At 45.5% G+C, this 18,072-nt stretch overlaps 2 protein-coding genes across 3 annotated transcripts in view; one reads left to right on the top strand and one right to left on the bottom strand.

Moving 5' to 3' along the window:
- SLA2 (Src like adaptor 2) overlaps positions 1-8,935 on the top strand; it is a 29,358-nt gene extending 20,423 nt beyond the window's left edge. The window contains exons 6-8 of one of the 2 annotated variants that reach the window (XM_032350765.1): positions 6,409-6,558; positions 7,465-7,565; positions 7,971-8,138. In XM_032350765.1, coding sequence (XP_032206656.1) covers positions 6,409-6,558; positions 7,465-7,565; positions 7,971-7,988 — 269 coding nt within the window. In that variant the 3' untranslated portion in view covers positions 7,989-8,138. Of the gene's footprint in view, positions 1-6,408; positions 6,559-7,432; positions 7,566-7,970 lie in introns of both variants that reach the window. The other variant, XM_032350764.1, reaches the window with a different exon arrangement.
- Positions 8,936-9,041: 106 nt separating this feature from the next.
- RAB5IF (RAB5 interacting factor) lies at positions 9,042-18,046 on the bottom strand. The gene is made up of 4 exons (XM_032350778.1): positions 17,684-18,046; positions 16,000-16,103; positions 10,589-10,718; positions 9,042-9,587 (listed from the first exon to the last, which is right to left on the bottom strand). The coding sequence occupies exons 1-4, from the start codon at positions 17,795-17,797 to the stop codon at positions 9,546-9,548; spliced, it is 390 nt and encodes a 129-aa protein (XP_032206669.1). The 5' UTR covers positions 17,798-18,046; the 3' UTR covers positions 9,042-9,545.
- Positions 18,047-18,072: the final 26 nt, after the last annotated feature.

Consider the following 18,072-nt stretch of genomic DNA (forward strand, 5'->3'; position numbering starts at 1 on the left):
TCTACATATGTAATGACATTATCTGTAAATACAATTTGCTTATTTTCCAACCTATATGCCTTTAATCTCTTTTCTTGCCTTATTGTACTGACTAGGACCTCTAGTACAATGAATAAAGTGGTCAGAATGTTCTTGTTCTTTGTTCCCAACGTTGGGAGGAAAAATTCAGTCTTTCTTATTAAGTATGATATTATTAACTATATTAGATATTAACTATAGATGCTTCACAGATACTCTGTGTCAGGTTGAAAGTAGTCTTCTGTGGTAGACAGAACAATATCCCCCCAACCCCAAGATGTCTTGGTCCTAATCTCTGGAACTGGTGAATATATTACCTTTCATTGCAAAAGGGAGTTTGTAGATGTGACTAAGTTGAGGATGCTGAGATGGGGGGATTGTCACGAATTATTCGGATGAGCCCAATGAAATCCCAAGGGTCTTTATAAGAGAGAGGCAGGAAGATCAGAGTTCGAAAGAGATTGAGATGAACGTTATGCTGTTGGCTTTAAAGATGGAGAAAGGGCCATGAGCTAAGGGATGTAGGTGGCTTCTAGGAATTGGAAAAGCAAAAAATGGATTATCCTCAAGGGCTCACAGAAGAAACACAAGCTTGCTGACACCTTGATTTTAGTTCAGTGAAATCCATTTCAGTTTTATGATCTCCAGAATGATAAGATAATAGATTCATGTTATTTTGAGACACTGAATTTGTTGTAATTTGTTATAGCAGCAATAGGAAACTGTTCCACCTTCTATTTGTAGTTTTGTGGTTGTTTTTTTAATCAGGATGAGTATTGAATTTTGTCAAATGATTTTTCTACATTTCTTCAGGTGATCATGGTTTTTCCTCCTTTATTCTATTTATATAGTGAATGTTCCTTTTTTTTTTTTTTTAAGATTTTATTTATTTATTTTACAGAGAGAGAGATCACAAGTAGGCAGAGAGGCAGGCAGAGAGAGAGGAAGGGAAGCAGGCTCCCCGCCGAGCAAAGAGCCTGATGCAGGGCTTCATCCCAGGACCCTGAGATCATGACCCGAGCCGAAGGCAGAGGCTCAACCCACTGAGCCACCCAGGTGCCCCCCTTTTTTGATGTTCCTTTTTTAAGATTTTATTTATTTGGGGGCACCTGGGTGGCTCAGTCCATTAAGCATCTGCCTCCTGCTTGGGTCATGGTCCCAGGGTTCTGGGATCGAGCCCTGCTGGACGCAGGGCCCTGCTCAGTGGGGAGCTTGCCTCTCCCTCTTCTTGTTGCTCCTCCTGTTTGTACTCTCTCTGTCAAATAAATAAATAAAATATTAAAAAATATATTTTATTTATTTGACAGAGAGAGAGTGAGAGAGCATAAGAAGGGAGAGTGGCCGAGGGAGAGGGAGAAGCAGACTCCCTACTGAGTATGTCCCAGTGTTAGAGAATGTCTAAGGGGCCCCAGTATTCCCTTTAGAAAATATTTTTAGTTAAACAATGAAAATACAAAAATGTGTGAGCTCAGCTAAATCAATAAAGTTACATTTGTAGCTTTACTTAATTATTCTTTCAAAGTAATCTCTATGACCAATGTGGAGTTTGAACTCACGATTGGACTACTGACTGAGCCAGCCAGGAGCCCCCATTTGTAGCTTTAAATGCTTACATTTCAAGAAAAGAAAGAAAGAATAAAAGAAACTTTATAAAATAAAGTTTCTACCTTAAGAAGCTAGAAAGAGGGGCGTCTGGGTGGCTCAGTGGGTTAAAGCCTCTGCCTTCGGCTCAGGTCATGATCCCAGGGTCCTGGGATGGAGCCTCGCATCAGGCTCTCTGCTCGGTGGGGAGCCTACTTCCTCCTCTCTCTCTGCCTCCCTCTCTGCCTACTTGTGATCTCTGTCTGTCAAATAAATAAAATCTTTAAATTAAAAAAAGAAGAAGAAGAAGCTAGAAAGAGGGCCAGCTGGGTGTCTTAGTCCTTAGGTGTCTGCCTCCGGCTTGGGTCACGATCCCAGCAGCCTGGGATCGAGCCCTGTATTAGGCTTCCAGCTCAGTGGGGAGCCTGTTCCTCCCTCTCCAGCTCCCCTGTGCTTGTGTTCCCTCTCTCACCATCTCTCTGTCACAAATAAATAAAATCTTAAAAAAGAAAAGCTAGAAAGAGAAGAATAAATTTAGATGGAAGGGATGAAATAAAGATTAAAGCAAAAGTAAATGGAAAAAAAATAGGGGCACCTGGGTGGTTCAGTTGGTTGGGTGTCTGCCTTTGGCTTGGGTCATGATCTAAGTCCTGGGATCAAGCCCTGCGTTGGGCTCTCTGCTCTGCAGGAAGTCTGCTTCTTTCTCTCCTTCTGCCTACCTCTCTCCTTGCTTATGATCTTTCAATCTCTGTCAAATAAATAAATAAATAAATAAATAAATAAATAAAATCTAAAAAAAAAAAAAAAACAATAGAGAAAAGTCAGTTATCCCAAAAGATTGATAAAATTGATAAACCTCATGGCTGCTTGGCTGGCTCAGTTTGTAGAGCATGTGACTCTTGATCTCAGGGTCATGAATTCGAGCCCCGTGTTGGGCACAGAGATTACTTTAAAAAAATGATAAATCTTGGGATGCCTGGGTGACTAAACAAAACTAATTAAGAAAAAAACAATATATTACCAATATCAGGAATGAAGAGGAGGGACATCACTACAGATCCTACACACATTAAATGAATAATAAGGGCATATTATGAGCAACTTTATTCCAGTAAATTCTACAACTTGGATGAAATGGACAAATTTCTTAAAAGACAGAAATCACCAAAACTGATATAAAAAATAGAAATTTGAATAGCCCTATCTCTATTACCTAAATAGAATTCATAATTTTAAAACTTCCTGCAAAGAAGACCCTGGGTCCAGATTGCTTTGCTAGTTAGTTCTATCAAACATTTAATGAGGGGTTTCGGGGTAACTCTGTTGGTTAAGTGTCTGCCTTTGGCTCAAGTCATGATCCCAGGGTCCTGGGATCAAGTCCCACACTGGGCTCCCTGCTCAGCAGGGAGTCTGCTTCTCCCTCTCCCTCTGCCCCTCCTCCCCCACTTGTGCTCTCTTTCTCAAGTAAATAAAATCTTAAAAAAAAATTTAAAGAAGACAAAAACACAATTTTACATAAACTTTTTAAAATATTTATTTATTTATTTAAGATTTCATTTACTTATTTGACAGAGAGAGACAGCAAAAAGGGGAACACAAGCAGGGGTTAGTGGGAGAGGGAGAAGCAGGCTTCCTGCCGAGCAAGGAACCCAGTGTGGGGCTCGATCCCAGGACCCTGGGACCACAACCTGAGCAGCCGAAGGCCGACACTTAACGACTGAGCCATCCAGGTGCCCCTGAAAATATATATATTTCTTAAAAAATGACTGTTAATAAAAAGGGATGCCCAGGGATGCCTAGGTGGCTGTTGGTTGAGCATTTGACCCTTGGTTTCAGCTCAGGTCATGATGTCAGGGTCATGAGATCAAGTCCCACATTGTGCTTCATGCTCGTCAGGGAGTTTGCTTGAGATTCTTTCTTTCTCTCCCTCTGCCCTCCTGCCTCCCTCTCTAAAATAAATAAATCTTTTTTTTTTTTTAAAGATTTTGCTTATTTATTTGACAGAGACACCATGAGGGAGGGAACACAAGCAGAAGGAGTGGGAGAGGGAGAAAGCAGGCTTCCTGCTGAGCAGGGAGCCTGATGTGGGGCTCAACCCCAGGACCCTGGGAACATGACCTAAGCCAAAGGCAGACACTAAACTACTAAAACAAATAAATCGTTTTTAAAAAGTATGCCCCTAAACCAAATAAATCTTTTTTAAAAAGTGTGCCTGGCTGGCTCAGTTGGTAGAGCATGTGGCTCTTGATCTCAGAGTACTGAATTCAAGCCTCATGCTGGGTGTAGAGTTTACTTAAAAAAAAAAAAAAAGTCAAGGGGCGCCTGGGTGGCTCAGTGGGTTAAGGCCTCTGCCTTCAGCTCAGGTCATAGTCCTGGGGTCTTGGGATCGAGCCCCGCATCGGGCTCTCTGCTGAACGGGGAGCCTGCTTCCTCTTCTCTCTCTCTGCCTACTTGTGATCTGTCAAATAAATAAATAAAATCTTTTTTAAAAAAAGTCAACTATATTTCCTAATTTTTCTTGTGATTTCTTCTTTGATTTCTGGGTTATTCCTACGTATTTGGGGATTTTCCAGATATTTTGCTATTTATTAATTCTGTTGTGGTCAAATAATATAACTATTTCTTTTAAGATTTCATTTATTTGAGGGAGAGAAGGAGCAGGGGCAGAGGGAGAGGAAGAAGCAGATTCCCTGCCAAGCAGGGAGCCCAATTTGGGGCTTGATCCCTGAACTCCGTGATCATGACCTGAACTGAAGGCACTCAACTGACTGAGACATCCAGGTGCCTCCATAACTTTTTTCTTTAAAATATTTATTTATTTATTAGAGAGAGAGAGAGGCAGTGCGCAGGGAGGGGCAAAGGGAGAGGTAGAGAAGTGGACTCTGCTAGGCGCTGAGCCTGATGCGGGGTTGTATCTTACAACCCTGAGATCATGACCTGTGCTGAAAGAAATCAAGAGTCAGACACTTGGGGCGCCTGGGTGGCTCAGTCATTAAGCATCTGCCTTCAGCTCAGGACATGTTCCCAGGGTCCTGGCATTGAGCCCCACATGGGGTGCCCTGCTTGGCGGGAAGCCTGCTTTTCCCTCTCCCACTCCTCCTGCTTGTGTTCCCTCTCTAGCTGTGTCTCTGTCAAATAAATAAAATCTTAAAAAAAAAAAAGACACTTAACTGACTGCCCCCCAGGTACCCCAAGAATATAACTATTGATTTTAATCCTTTCAAATTTCTGTGTTTGTGGTCCAGTCTATAGTCTATCTTGAATATTCCATGTACACCTAAAAGAAAATGTGTACTGTTGTTGGTCCCATGTTCTATGTTAATGAAGTAAAATTGGTTGATCGTATTGTTCAAGTCTTCTATATCCGTAATGATTTTTAGTCCCATCAAGTACTGAGAGAGGAGTGTTGAAATTTCCAATTATAATCATGGGTATCTATTTCTTCTGTTAGTTCTGTCAGTTTTGCTTCATATATTTTGAATCTCTGCATTTGTATGTAATTGAGTGCATACAAATTCAAGATTTTTAATATATATATATATCCATCTTATCTCTGTTAATACTCTTGGTCTTGCATTTTACTTTGCCTGATTAAAAAATTTTTTAAAAAAGATTTTGTTTATTTATTTGGCAGAGAGCGAGAGGGAACACAAGTAGGGTGAGTGGGAGAGGAAACAGGCTTCCTGCTGAGCAGGGAGTCCAATGATGCGAAGCCTGGGCTTGATCCCAGGACCCTGGGATCATGACCTGAGCTGAAAACAAATGCTTAATGACTGAGCCACCCAGGCGCCCCTTACTTTGCCTTACTGTGCTATTAATGTAACTACTCCAGCTTTCCTATGATTGTTTCATGATACATCTTTTTCCATCTTTTTTTTTTTTTAAGATTTTTATTTATTTATTTGACAGATAGAGATCACAAGTAGGCAGAGAGGCAGGCAGAGAGAAAGAGGGAGAAGCAGGCTCCCTGAGAGCCCGATGCGGGGCTTGATCCCAGGACCCTGGGATCATGACCTGAGCTGAAGGCAGAGGCTTTAACCCACTGAGCCACCCAGGTGCCCCTTTTTCCATCTTTTTACTTTTAGCCTGTTTTATTATTCAAAGTGTGTTTATCAGATATTTGGGCCTTGCTTTTTAAAATCCAATTTGAACTTTGGAGTCATGCTGAATATCTACTTCTCTGACTTGCTATTTCTGTGCATTTTTAAGATTTTTCTATGCTTATGTGTGTAGTGGTTATTAACTTATACTGGTCTACAGTATTACTGTTCTGAGGCAGGCATACAGGCTGTTTGTAGTTTCGGACTTTTCCAAACAAAGCTGCTTGGAATATTCTCGCTCTTGTATTTCTAAGGTAACATGCTGGGATGAAACTGCTGGTTGTGAGGTGCATGTTTAATTAGTTAATGATAACTCTTTCCAAAGTGGCTGGTACTTATTTATCTTAACATCAGCACAGTAAGAGTTCCTCAACTTCGGCACATCCTTGCTGATCTACTGACAAGTTTTCACATTCTAACACTTCTGGCCACTTGAGTCTATAATAATAGCCACCATTTAATATTCACATAAACTGTGCCCAGCCCTGTCCTGCGTACTGTGTGAATGATCTCATTTCATCCTCACAAAAGTCCTATCAATTAAGAATGTGTGGGCACTTATGGCCAAGAGAGCAAGTCTTCATCCTTCCCCTATCTACTTCCCTTCTGTCTGGGCCTGGTGACCATCTCATGTCTTTCTTCTCCCAACTTGGGTTGGGGGTGGGTCCCAGCAGGGCCTCAGTCCTGCCCCATACGCTTTCCTCCTCAGGCTGTTACTCCCTGTCAGTCCGCCTTAGCCGCCCTACATCGTGGGACCGGATCAGACACTACAGGATCCATCGCCTTGATAATGGCTGGCTGTACATCTCACCACGCCTCACCTTCCCATCACTCCAGGCCCTAGTGGATCACTATTCTGGTATGGCCATTTCCTGCTTCCATTAGACTGGGACGTGGGGTGTGGGGGGCAGACAGTTGTACTCTTAGACACTTCACTTGCTGGAGAATATCCAGACAGGCAGAAGAGGGACCTCTCCATCTCCATACCAATGTGCCAAGAACGTAGGCCAGGACCTCTGTCTTCATCCCATGCCCTGACAGAGCCATAAAGTCCTCCCATGTGAACATAGGCCAGTGCCTCACCTACACTGTGGTTCTGAGTCCAAGACCTCAATGGTAGGCACAGTTCTCTTCACAGGAACTAGTCCCAGAGCTGTTGCTGTGGGGCAACTTAGTTGACTCTCAGCATTTCCTGGTGCTTGTCCTGTTATAGGGACTGGAGCATGTAGCCACGATGACAGTGTCAAAGGGGCAGAGAGGAAAGCCCACTCCTGGGAAAACTGAACGGGGGTTTTCTAGAGGGTGGGTCTGTGCAGTAGATACGGACAGAACACATAGAGATGAAGTATTCTCTAGCTTTCTTCTTCCCAAAGCACTTTCCTAACCAGGAACTGGTATTCTCAAAGAGTACCATCAACCTACCCAAAACCACAGCCAATTCAATCTTCAAAACTTAGCCTAGAATGATCTGATTGTATCTCCGCCCCTAGATCAACAGCTTGAGGCTCGTGTCCCATCACTTTTTTAAAAAAATGTAATCTCTACACCGGAGCCCTGAACTCATGACCCTAAGATGAGTCTCTATTGACTGAACGAGCCAGGTGGCCCCGTCATTCTTTTTTGAACATGCCTCCACATGCCAAAAGCGGAAAGCTGTCAGGGTGAGGGTGGGGGTTGTTAGGGAGCAAAGTAGGGCTGGAGTCAGCCATGTCAAGGTCTGGATCTTTCTTCAGAGTTGGCGGATGATATCTGCTGCCTCCTCAAGGAACCCTGTGCCCTGCGGAGGGCTGGCCCACAGCCTGGCAAGTCCATACCCCCACCTGTGACTGTGCAGAGCGCGCCACTCAATTGGAAAGAGCTGGACAGGTAAGGGGACCCCTGGAACATGAAGGCAGAACAAAAGAGATAGAAGGACCCAGCCTGGGAACCCACAAACCCAAATAAGCCTGTCACCTTCGGGGGCACCGGCAAGCTGGTGAGTACTGACTGATCTCATAAGAGACCAAGCCAGGCTCAGCAGGACTGTACAGAAACTGGCAGGAAGGAGAAAGAGGAAGTGGATAGAGGGCATGCCTAGATGCCAAAGATGGCCAGGATGGAAGTGTCAGACAAGATGGGGTAGAACAGAAAGCACCAGTCCTGAATGGAAAAGTCAAGCTGGGGTTTTGGCTGAGAGAATGGGGAGCCACTGGGAGTATGAACTTGAACTGTGTGGTGAGAGCAGGGTGCAGGATGAGGCTCCTTGACCCAACTCTCTTTCCCTCTCCACAGCTCCCTCCTGTTCTCTGAAGCACCTACCCTAGGGGAGTCCCCTCTCCTCAGTGAGGGGCTCCGGGAGGCCATCAGCTCTTACATCAGCCTAACTGATGACAGCTCCTTGGATGATGCCATGGCCCAAAACAGAGGCCAAAAGGGAATCCAACGCTGCAACACCTAGATCCCCAGCTCAGCTCACCTTGAGCACGCTAGAGGCAAATTCAGGGTCCCACTTGCATTCTGTGCTCCTTCCTCTTTCGGCCCTAAGAAGTCACTTAACCCCCTCCCAATGTCACAAATCCACCTGCAACCTCTAATTCAAGTACAGATCAGCTGAGAACAGGGACAGGGCTCCAAAGAGACTAAACCTCTGGGGTTTGACCCAGTTTGACCTGAGTTGGGATTTCCATCTTCCTCCCCTGCCTACTGAATCCCCTTCAACACACCCCACAGCTCCACCCACTAGGTAGAAGCCACCATTCGTATCAAGAAGAAAAAAAAATCATTTAAAGAAAATTTACAAGTCTCACTCAGAATACCATACTTCAGAAGGTAGGACTGTAGCTAGAAGGGACAGGAAAGCAGATGGGATGGATGTCTTCCCACAGCAACAGAACCCAGGATGTCCAGCCTCTACCTGGACCTCAGAGCAAAGGGGACCCCGGACAGTCCAGGTTCTCAAACAGCCCCATCAGGCCTCTTCTCTGGACAGTCATAGCTCTAAGATCTCTATTTCATTTTGTGGCTTATCATGTGAACCTGCCTAAGCTTTCCTGGCTACAGTGGCCCTGCCACCTTGTGGCCAAACACAAAATGGCACCTTCTGGGTCTAGCCCACTGCAGTGAGGTCAGTCACATCTCAGCACCAGGCAGGGGCATCAGAAGGCACTAAGCTTCTCTCCACAAAACCAAGGCCACAGCCTACACCAACTCTAGCCCTTGATTTCTCTGCTGCCCATTAAGGAAAGAGAGGCCCAGCTGGAGCTGCTACAGGAGCAGGGAGAGGAGGTGAAGGATGAGGTTGGAGGGCAGGGGTCTGAGGCTGGAGGTGAGGTGGGAAAAGCTTTAACAGGTATCGTCAACAGATTTTCAATTAAAGATTGGATTTATTCAAGTACCCGAAAACATTCTACAATGGAAACTGTTATTAGATGATGCTTATACTGTGCTAATGACCACGCACATACGGCCACACTGTTTTCAGAAAACTTGAAATGCCACTGATAGTTTAAAAACTGTACACCTGATGGAGAAGTGAGGAAGACAATTTAATGTTTCATCCGGATCCAGAGGTGCATCCAATTAAAAGACAGCTCCCATCAGCAAACAGGTGTTTCATGATGATATCCAAGAAGAAATGTTGGTGATGGACAATTCAGAAATGCTTCTCCAAAAGGCAGTTGGTTCTTTAAAAAGTTTCAGATCACAACCCTTGCAGAAAACACTGATGCCCAACACACTGATTCTCGGTCCAGGAAACACGGGTCTTCCAGTTTCCATGTGGCTGGGGTGTCCCTACAATCATGTTTCTGTGCTGTAACTATGACGGTCCTTTGGACCGGTCAGAGAGCAGGTGGGGTCTGTACACCATCAGTCATAGTGGATGGCAGTGTAAAAAATGATCCAGATAACCTAGAGAGAAGACAAGCAATGGTCATAGATCACCTGAGTCAACAGAGGCCCCTATTCCACAAAAGAAATGTGTCAAACAATGTATGCACAGTGGGCTTCCAAGGGCTATTCAGTGCAACTGGACTGGAGGCCTAAACAATTTCACTGAAATCAAGCTGTATCTAACAGAGCCCAGGGTTACCCACCAGTGCTCCCAAAGGGACCACAGACAAGCTTCCCTCTCAACCAAATAGTGACTGCAGCACTCGGGGGTAGAGTTATAGATGTGGAAATGATATGGGTAAAGTATCAGGATTAACAACAAACGTGGAAAAGAAACCACCAACATATCCTGTCGGCTTGTCAGCTTCACATCAGACAAAGCAGAGGTTCTCAAAACTGGCTATTCATTGCAATCTCCGGGGACCTTTAGTATGTATGCCCAGACACCCTCACCCAGAGATTCTGATTTTACTGATTTGGGCTAGGGTCTACAATTTTTAAAAAATTAACTTTTGAGATATAATTCACATTTCATAAAGTTCACCTTTTAAAGTATACAATAAATAAATATATATACACACACACACAATGCAGAGTTTTTAGTATATTCACAGCCTAACTGATTCTGGGACATTTGCATCATCTTCAGTTTCTTCCCATTTCCTCACACACACACACCCCCGCCCCAGCCACTGGCAACCACTAATCGACTTTCTGTGTGGATTTGCCTATTCTGGACATTTTACATGTAAATGGAATCATGTAACGTGTTTTTGTGTCTAGCTTCTTTCACTAAGCATAATGTTTTAAAAATTCAAAGTTGTAATCCCTACCAGTACTTTATTCCTCTTTACGGTTGAATACCACATGGCTATACAACATCTTATTTATCTACTGACCAGGTAATGGTTGTTTATGCTTTTTCAAAAATGGTATCCCGATCACACAGTGTAACCCAATCAGTGTGCTCTGCTAGAGAAACAAGAGGATTTACTATTGTAACTATCAGCTATACATACCATGAACAAGGCAAAAGAGGTCATAAACCCCTCTTTTGTGAGCTCCCATGTGCCACCATATTCTTCCTCATCTATCTGTAGGTAGTTGCTGAAGTAGAGATACAGGACTCCTGCATTGATCAGGCAGAATCTGGAGGGAAGACAAGCACCGAACACAAACTATGAGCTCAGAAGACTCAAAACTCCCACGACCACAGTCCCGTCTTACCAAGACAATCACGGTTGCAGTTAAGTAGTTGTATTATGGGGGCAAGTGAAAAAAATACACGGACCTAGACCCTCAATGGAACTGCCCAGTGGCTGAGCTAGAGACATAAAGAGCAACTTTATTTTAGATGCCCAGCAAAAAAAATTTTAAATTTAAAAGCACATAAAACTTCTCCAGGCCCTCTCACAGTAAGACAGCATGGTAGCTGAACCATCCCAAATAGGACTAGTACCAGACATGGGCCTCCAAGAAGCTCCCGCTGGGGTGGGGTGGCCACGGGACAGATACATGTTAGGCTGCTGCTTCCTGGCCTAGTGGAATGAGCAAGCACACTAAAGCAGCTCCTGCGTCCATTCCCACTGGGAGACAGTGTCTGGATATGCACTGTTGGCTACGCATCTGATGCAATGGTGAACACTGCTGTCCCTCAGCTATTGGTTAGGAGGAGGCCAAAAACAGAGTGAGCAGTGAGCAGTGAACTGAAACCAAAGGTTTGTGAGCACCTTCAGGAAGGTCTCTGATTCCCCATCTTGTATTATTTAACTAATAAAGCATTTAGAATGCAGTGAGGTATAACATTATCATCCTGATCTACTTATCTCTTCATATAGTCACCATGTAAAGGTAATTTTTAAGAACAGATCAACACTTTATGATCTTCCAAGTCACAGGATCTAATCTATTGGGGGACTGTATGTCTTAGGTCACACTGCTCCTGAAGGCTGGGGTGGAAAAATGCAAAGAACTGGTTCCTCCTAATGGATGAAGTGTGGGCTGGTATGGGGCAGGGCCGTACAATGCTGTTGAAGAGTATCAGTATTAGGGGGCAGACCCTGGGGCTGTTTGAGCATGAGACAGACTATACATATGTCAGAAGTCCAGTTTTTTCATTTTCATTTTAAAGATTTTAAGTAGTCTCCACACCCACCAGGGGCTCGAACCCCCAACCCTGAGATCAAGATTCACATGCTCTCCTGGCTGCGCCTGCCAGGCACCCAGAAGTCTACTTTGTGAGTAGTTAGAATATGGGCTTTCCCATGAATTGGGAGAACAGGAGCTGGGAGACTGGTTTATACTTGTACCATGTTTTAGGACATGAGCAGAAATAAAGCTTGAGGACAGGGACTGGGAAAATGGCTGAATGGAGAGGCAAGAAACCCAAAGGCTTCAAGCCTAAAGGCCTGCGAGTATAATGGTTTCAGTTAACAGGCAGGGAGTCAGGAAGAACAGAAGGTTTTTCTTGGATTTCACACAAAATCCAGTCCTTGGCTTGGCCATGTTGTGGCCACATCCTTATCTTCTGCCAGAGATCTGGGGACTCAGCCAATCTGGCGGCCTCTCTCTGTCAGGAGTTTCATTTTGTTTTGTTTTTGAAAGACTGGCTTATTTATTTTAGAGAAAGAGCGTGCATGCATGTGTGAGTCGGCGGGGGGGGCGGGGTGCAGGAGAGGGAGAGAGAATCCTCAAGGAGACTCCTTGCTGAGTGCAGAGCCCAGTGCAGGGCTCAATCCCATGACCCTGAGATCACAACCTGAGCTGAAATCCAGAGCTGGGGGCTCACCCGAGTGAGCCACCCAGGTGCCCTGTGGAGTTTCATTCTGGACAGGCTGTTAGTGGTTCCAGACAAAGACTACTAGCAGGACTCAGAAATGTCACTCTGGGACTCAGCTAGTAAGCTAGGGATGGAGAAGGGCTGAGACTCATTTAGAGTCTCTGGCTGTAAAAGTGGTTGCTAAGTGATAAGAGATCGGGAAGTATAAAGAAAGAGGAGAGGGACGCCTGGGTGGCTCAGTTGGTTAAGCAGCTGCCTTCGGCTCAGGTCATGATCCCAGCGTCCTGGGATCGAGTCCCACATCGGGCTCCTTGCTCCGCAGGGAGCCTGCTTCTCCCTCTGACTCTGCCTGTCACTCTGTCTGCCTGTGCTCGCTCTCGCTCGCTCTCTCTCTGACAAATAAATAAATAAAATCTTTAAAAAAAAAAAAAAAAAGAAAGAAAGAAAGAGGAGATAGGGGATGACAGAGAGAAAAGAGCTAACACAGCCCCTGCGTTCTAAGGGTCACAAAAACACAGGCATTTAAATGTTTGGTGGTCAAAGGGGAGGGCTCAGGAAAGGACTGGAGCTCAAAAAGAGCTTTAAGGATGGGCATAAATCCTATATTATAAATGAGGGAGAGAACTACACAGATGTGCAGACAAAGAAATGAATGTGCTGGATTGGGGTTGGGGAAAAAAAAACTTAAAAAGACTCTCCAGTCCATTTTTAACTCTATCCTAAAAATTCCAATCAGAATTTTAACAAAATAATGAACCTCTAACAAATACTCTGATTTCAGGGCTGGGAGGCTACACTGATAACAGTAAGGTATGACCATGCTTTCAAGGATCGGTGGGAATTCATTTTGGGTTTTAAAATATTTTAACAAGCATTCACTAAACACCTATTAATCGTGGTGCCAGGCTCTATGAGAGACAGAGAGGCAAGAAGGGAAGATGCAAAACTTCTGCAGAACAGAACCACCACTCAGTTCTCACGGTATAAATAATGAGAACAGAGAAAATGGTTTTACCTTAATATGCCCTGACTGTCGCCACACCAGAATGAAGAGAAGCCAAGGTGGAGCCCAGAGAGAGGGCAGTTAAGGCAGAAAGCAGGGAGGAGAGGGTCACCAGAAATGAGCACCAAAGCAGTCTTGCCCTAAGCCCAGGCAACTGGGTCAGACAGATGGAGGAGAGGGAGTGTGTGTGGAAAAATAAATGTCCTTGGGCCTTTTCCAAGAGCAAGGGGAAAGGTGCCAACCAAAGGAGGGATAGGATTTGTTTGGAACGAGAGAAACTGGCTCTGGCAGGACAGCCTGGGACTAAACCCCAGGAAACAGGCAGTCCTGAGAAAATGGTACTATGGGGAGCCATTCCAAGGCAAATTCACTCCCAAACACCTCCTTTACCGTTTTGTTTTGTTTTCCTTTTTAAAAAAGATTTTGTCAGAGGGAGAGAGAGAGAAAAAGCAGGGGGAACAGCAGGTAGAGGGAGAAGCAGACTTCCCTGCTGAGTAGGGAGCCTGATGTGGGACTTGAACCCAGGACCCTGGGATCATGACCTGAGCCAAAGGCAGATGCTTAACCAACTGAGCCACCCAGGCATCCCTTTCCACTTTTTTTTAAGATTTTATTTATTTGGGGTGCATGGGTGGCTCACTTAACTGTCTGCCTTCGGCTCAGGTCAAGATTCCGGGGTCCTGGGATTGAGCCCCGTGTCAGGCTCCCTGCTTAGCAGGGAGCCTGCTTCTCCCTCTCCTTCTGATGCTCCCTGTCCTTGTGCCCTCTCTGTCAAATAAATAAATAAAAATTAATTAAAATTATTTATTTATTTATTTGACAGAGGGAGAGACAGCAAGAGAGGGAACATAAGCAGGAGTGTGAGAGGGAGAAGCAGGGAGCCTGATGTGGGGCTTGATCCTAGGACCCTGGGATCATGACCTGAGGCGAAGGCAGACGCTTAAGGACTGAGCCACTCAGGCAGCCCTCCTGTTTTTCTTTTTTTCAATAGCCATTTTTAGCTCTCTTTGTAAAGCCAATCATATGACTGCAGTGAACCATTTATGGAGTGCATATGATGTACTAAGCACTACATTTAGGAATTTACTTGGGTTATCTCATTTAGTTCACACATCAGTCTTAGGAGGAGGACACTTTTAGTGTCCTCCCCTTTCCAGTGATGAGAGAATGAAAGCTCAGAGAGGTGAGCCCAAAATTATGTAGCTTGAAAGTGGCAGAGCTGGAACTTGAATCCGTTCTACAGTTAAAAGTAAAAAGAGATCTCTAAATAGCTTAACTCATCTGCCACAGTGGCAAGGATAATAAACTAACTCGGGTCTTTGCTATATTATTCCTAGATTGGGTGACTTCAGAGAAATCTCTTAGGAATCCTGCAAGATGAGATGGGAGCAAGGGGTCTGAACCCGTGTTACTCTGACCTAGAAAAGTGGTCTTGGGAAGAAGAGGGATTCCCTCTTGTCTTCAGACTGCCTTCCCCCTTTCTCTGACTTTGCTTGTAGGCCTTTTCTTTCAAAGAAAGCTCAAACGGGATGACCAACATTCTGAAGAGTTATCTATATACCTCCTCCAACAGGGGAAGACCTATGAACCCCAGGTCCTTGGTCTCCTCACCATCACTCAGAACTCATCACGTGTCCACTCCGCCAAAGTCAGGCAAAGCATAACAAACTCAAACTCCTTCCTTGGACAAATGCTTTGCTCAGTATCATAAATTAAAAACCTTTTTAGTTAGAAGAGGAGATGACACATGCCTTTTGGATTATCTTCCGAGAAAATAAGGAACTCACAGGGATTTGAAATCTGTTTCGCCCTTTTCACCCTACGGTGAGGGAATAAGAGATGTGATCACCCCTAAAACAACCAATGTGATATTCCATGGTTAAGGATCATAGTTTATATTCCGGGTGTGGAAAAAAAAGAAAAGTTCACAAGCTTGCCTGTCCATTTCCCACTGTAGCTTACCCACAATTCCTATCTTGAGACTACTCCTACACATTGTTTTAATTCACTCTGGTGGGCATGTGGACTCATCACTTTCAGTCGCTTGTTAACAAGCTGAGCCAAGACCAGGGGTAGGTGTCAACTGTGCTGCCACCGGCCATGGAAACACAGTAAAAAGTGAGGGTGCAACCTCCTACTTTTTCACTGCTTTTAAAAAGTAGGGATCTGAAATAACTTCTGTCAAAGCCAAGTTCCAAGACATCCAGCACAGTGCCTATATAAGGTCATCAAGTATAGAAGTTCTTCTACTTTGCAAATTTCCATTGGTACAAAGGTCATGTCAGAAAACTAGATGGCTGCTACCAACAGGCAGTGCAGTAGCCTCTTGCATGAGATCACTTTGGATCCATAAATGAATGGACTGGCCCAGTCCAGTCTCTGGAAAAATAACATGTCTAAACTAAGATGCTCCCAGGCCTGCTGAACTGAGAAATGCTAACCCAGGAGTGCCACTGTGGGGCTACTTTTCTGCTTTCGTCACTTCGCTCTCTCACCCATACAAAGTCATCTCCTCCCCCCTCCCCAAGTCATCTTAAAATGTGTGTGTGTATTCCTCCAACTTAGTAATGGCCCTTTCCATAAAAAGGAAACAAAATCTCTATGTGAAAAGAACTGATACAAGAAAATGGAACATACCCAAGACTTACCCAGCTATTCCCAAGAAACCTCGCAAGGGTAACACTCCCCAAATAACACCTAGGACCACAGCAATGATCTGTCGGAACCAGTAGATCACATCTAAAAACTCATCCTGTAGAAAGAAAGAATGCATGCATTATCTGCAGTGGATGCCACATGAAAGAAAGCCTCTGTAATAGGTGAGAAATAAAAAAGCTTGCTGCTATAAACACATTTTCCATAGAAATGTCTCCAAGAGCAATGGTACGTAGTTTCCTGATCTCCACTTCTTCTTATACTAAAACATGGTTTAAAAGGGAAAAAAAAAAAGGATATATTTCTCTTAAGTGATGACTTTTCGGCCTGTGTGCTAAGTAAAAATTCTAGGAAAATTATTTACTTTTTTTAGAAGCTTCAAAAATGAAATGGCTTGTGATGAAACGGCTGTTTCATCAGTAACTGTGCTACTGGCCACAGAACACTGACCCTCAGAAGAGAGACCTAGGCATACTATCCATAGGCAGAAGGGCTGACTTTTAACCTTCTCAGCACCATCTTCCTGCACAATGAATTTTAAGCAACAAAGAAGAAAGGAATTAGAAACAAAAAGTGCTGAAGGCAGGTGCCAGCGTATCTGATTTTCATACAAGGACGCTGAAGACTCAGGTTTCCGACCTGCCCCAGATTGCAGAAACCAGTCCTTGTACAAGAAGGAAGAAAAAAATGACACAGCAGATCATAAAGGTTTTGCAAGAGCTGGGCAGGGCTGGGGGCAGGACAAGGGGACCTTCAGGAAGTACCTCCCATTCCCCCCAACCCAAGAGCTCCAGGAAGGAGAACCCACTTCAACAGTCCAGAAAAACAAGGGAAAAACTGCAAATATAACATTCTTTTCAGGCCAACTGGAATCAAGCTGTGTTGGTCCCTTCCAGATCATGGGGCAGAGCTGGGGAGTGCCTACACTCAGATCTTCTGAAAGCGTGTGACCAGTGTAAAAATCTTGAAGCCCCAACAGTCTCTCAACACACATTTGGTGGTTTCCCCCTCTCCCTCCCTCTCTCACACACCTCCAAGAGGTGGTTTCAATCTCCCTTCTCGCAGTTATTAAGGCATTTGGTATTTAGAAATTAGAGCAATTGCTCTAATTAAAAGCAATGGCAGCTCACCTTCAGTAAGCCTCATCACGTGCTAAAGGCTTTCCTGCACCACGGTACCCCACTTCAGAGCTGTTCTGAGAACTGAGGGAAACAATGCGTGGAGAGAGCACCTGGCACAAAGTCTTTGGTAGAAAACTGTTACCGTTACTGTTCATACTAACGACCGTATTAAGTAATTAATTCGGAGAAGACAAGTCACTTACTGAAGATCCTACTGGGAGCAAAAGGCGGAGGTCGAATTCAGCTCACTCTCGCCGTTCAGGCACACGCCCTGCCCGCGGGTGGCAACTGCTGTGCCCCCTCCTCGCTGCTTCCCGCGTGACCCAGTCGGTTTCACTCCGCGGTGAGCCCCGAGCCCGGCTGTCAGGCCCGGGCCCGCCAAGTTCGCCCCGACACCTCAGTGCCACCACCACGCCGCCCACTCCCCGCCCCGACCCAACACACGCCAAACACTCCGCCGCGCCTGGACCCGGCAGGGGCAGGCTCGGGCCTGTCCATTCGTCCCCGAGTCCCAACCGGCTCCTCGAACCTGCGCCCTCGCCAGGTCCCACCGCACCTTGTCCTCCCAGGCCGCGTCGCTCCGCAGCACCTTGCTCCAGACAGAGACTTTGAGGGCCCCGTTGGCCAGCTGCGGCTGAGGCGGCTCCTCCTTTCGCCGCCCGCCGCTCATCCTCCCGTCGCGCCGCCCGGGCCGGGCGAGGGGCGCGCGGGTCAGGCCAAAAGGAGTCGGACTCTGGGGTCGCGAATCACGGCGCGCAAGGCGGCGGCGACAGCGATAGCGACAGAATCACTAGTCAGGCTCCGTGGCGCGCTGCGGCTGCCTTCACTCGGCCAATACGCCGGCTCCGCTCCCTGGCTCCGCCGAGACCTGGCGCTGCGGAGGGAGGGGCAACGCAGCGCCGCACGTCCTCCCGCCGACGAACACACGCAGCCAATCGACAGCCG

This window comes from Mustela erminea, chromosome 7, assembly GCF_009829155.1.
Source record: "Mustela erminea isolate mMusErm1 chromosome 7, mMusErm1.Pri, whole genome shotgun sequence".
Lineage (NCBI taxonomy): Eukaryota > Metazoa > Chordata > Mammalia > Carnivora > Mustelidae > Mustela > Mustela erminea.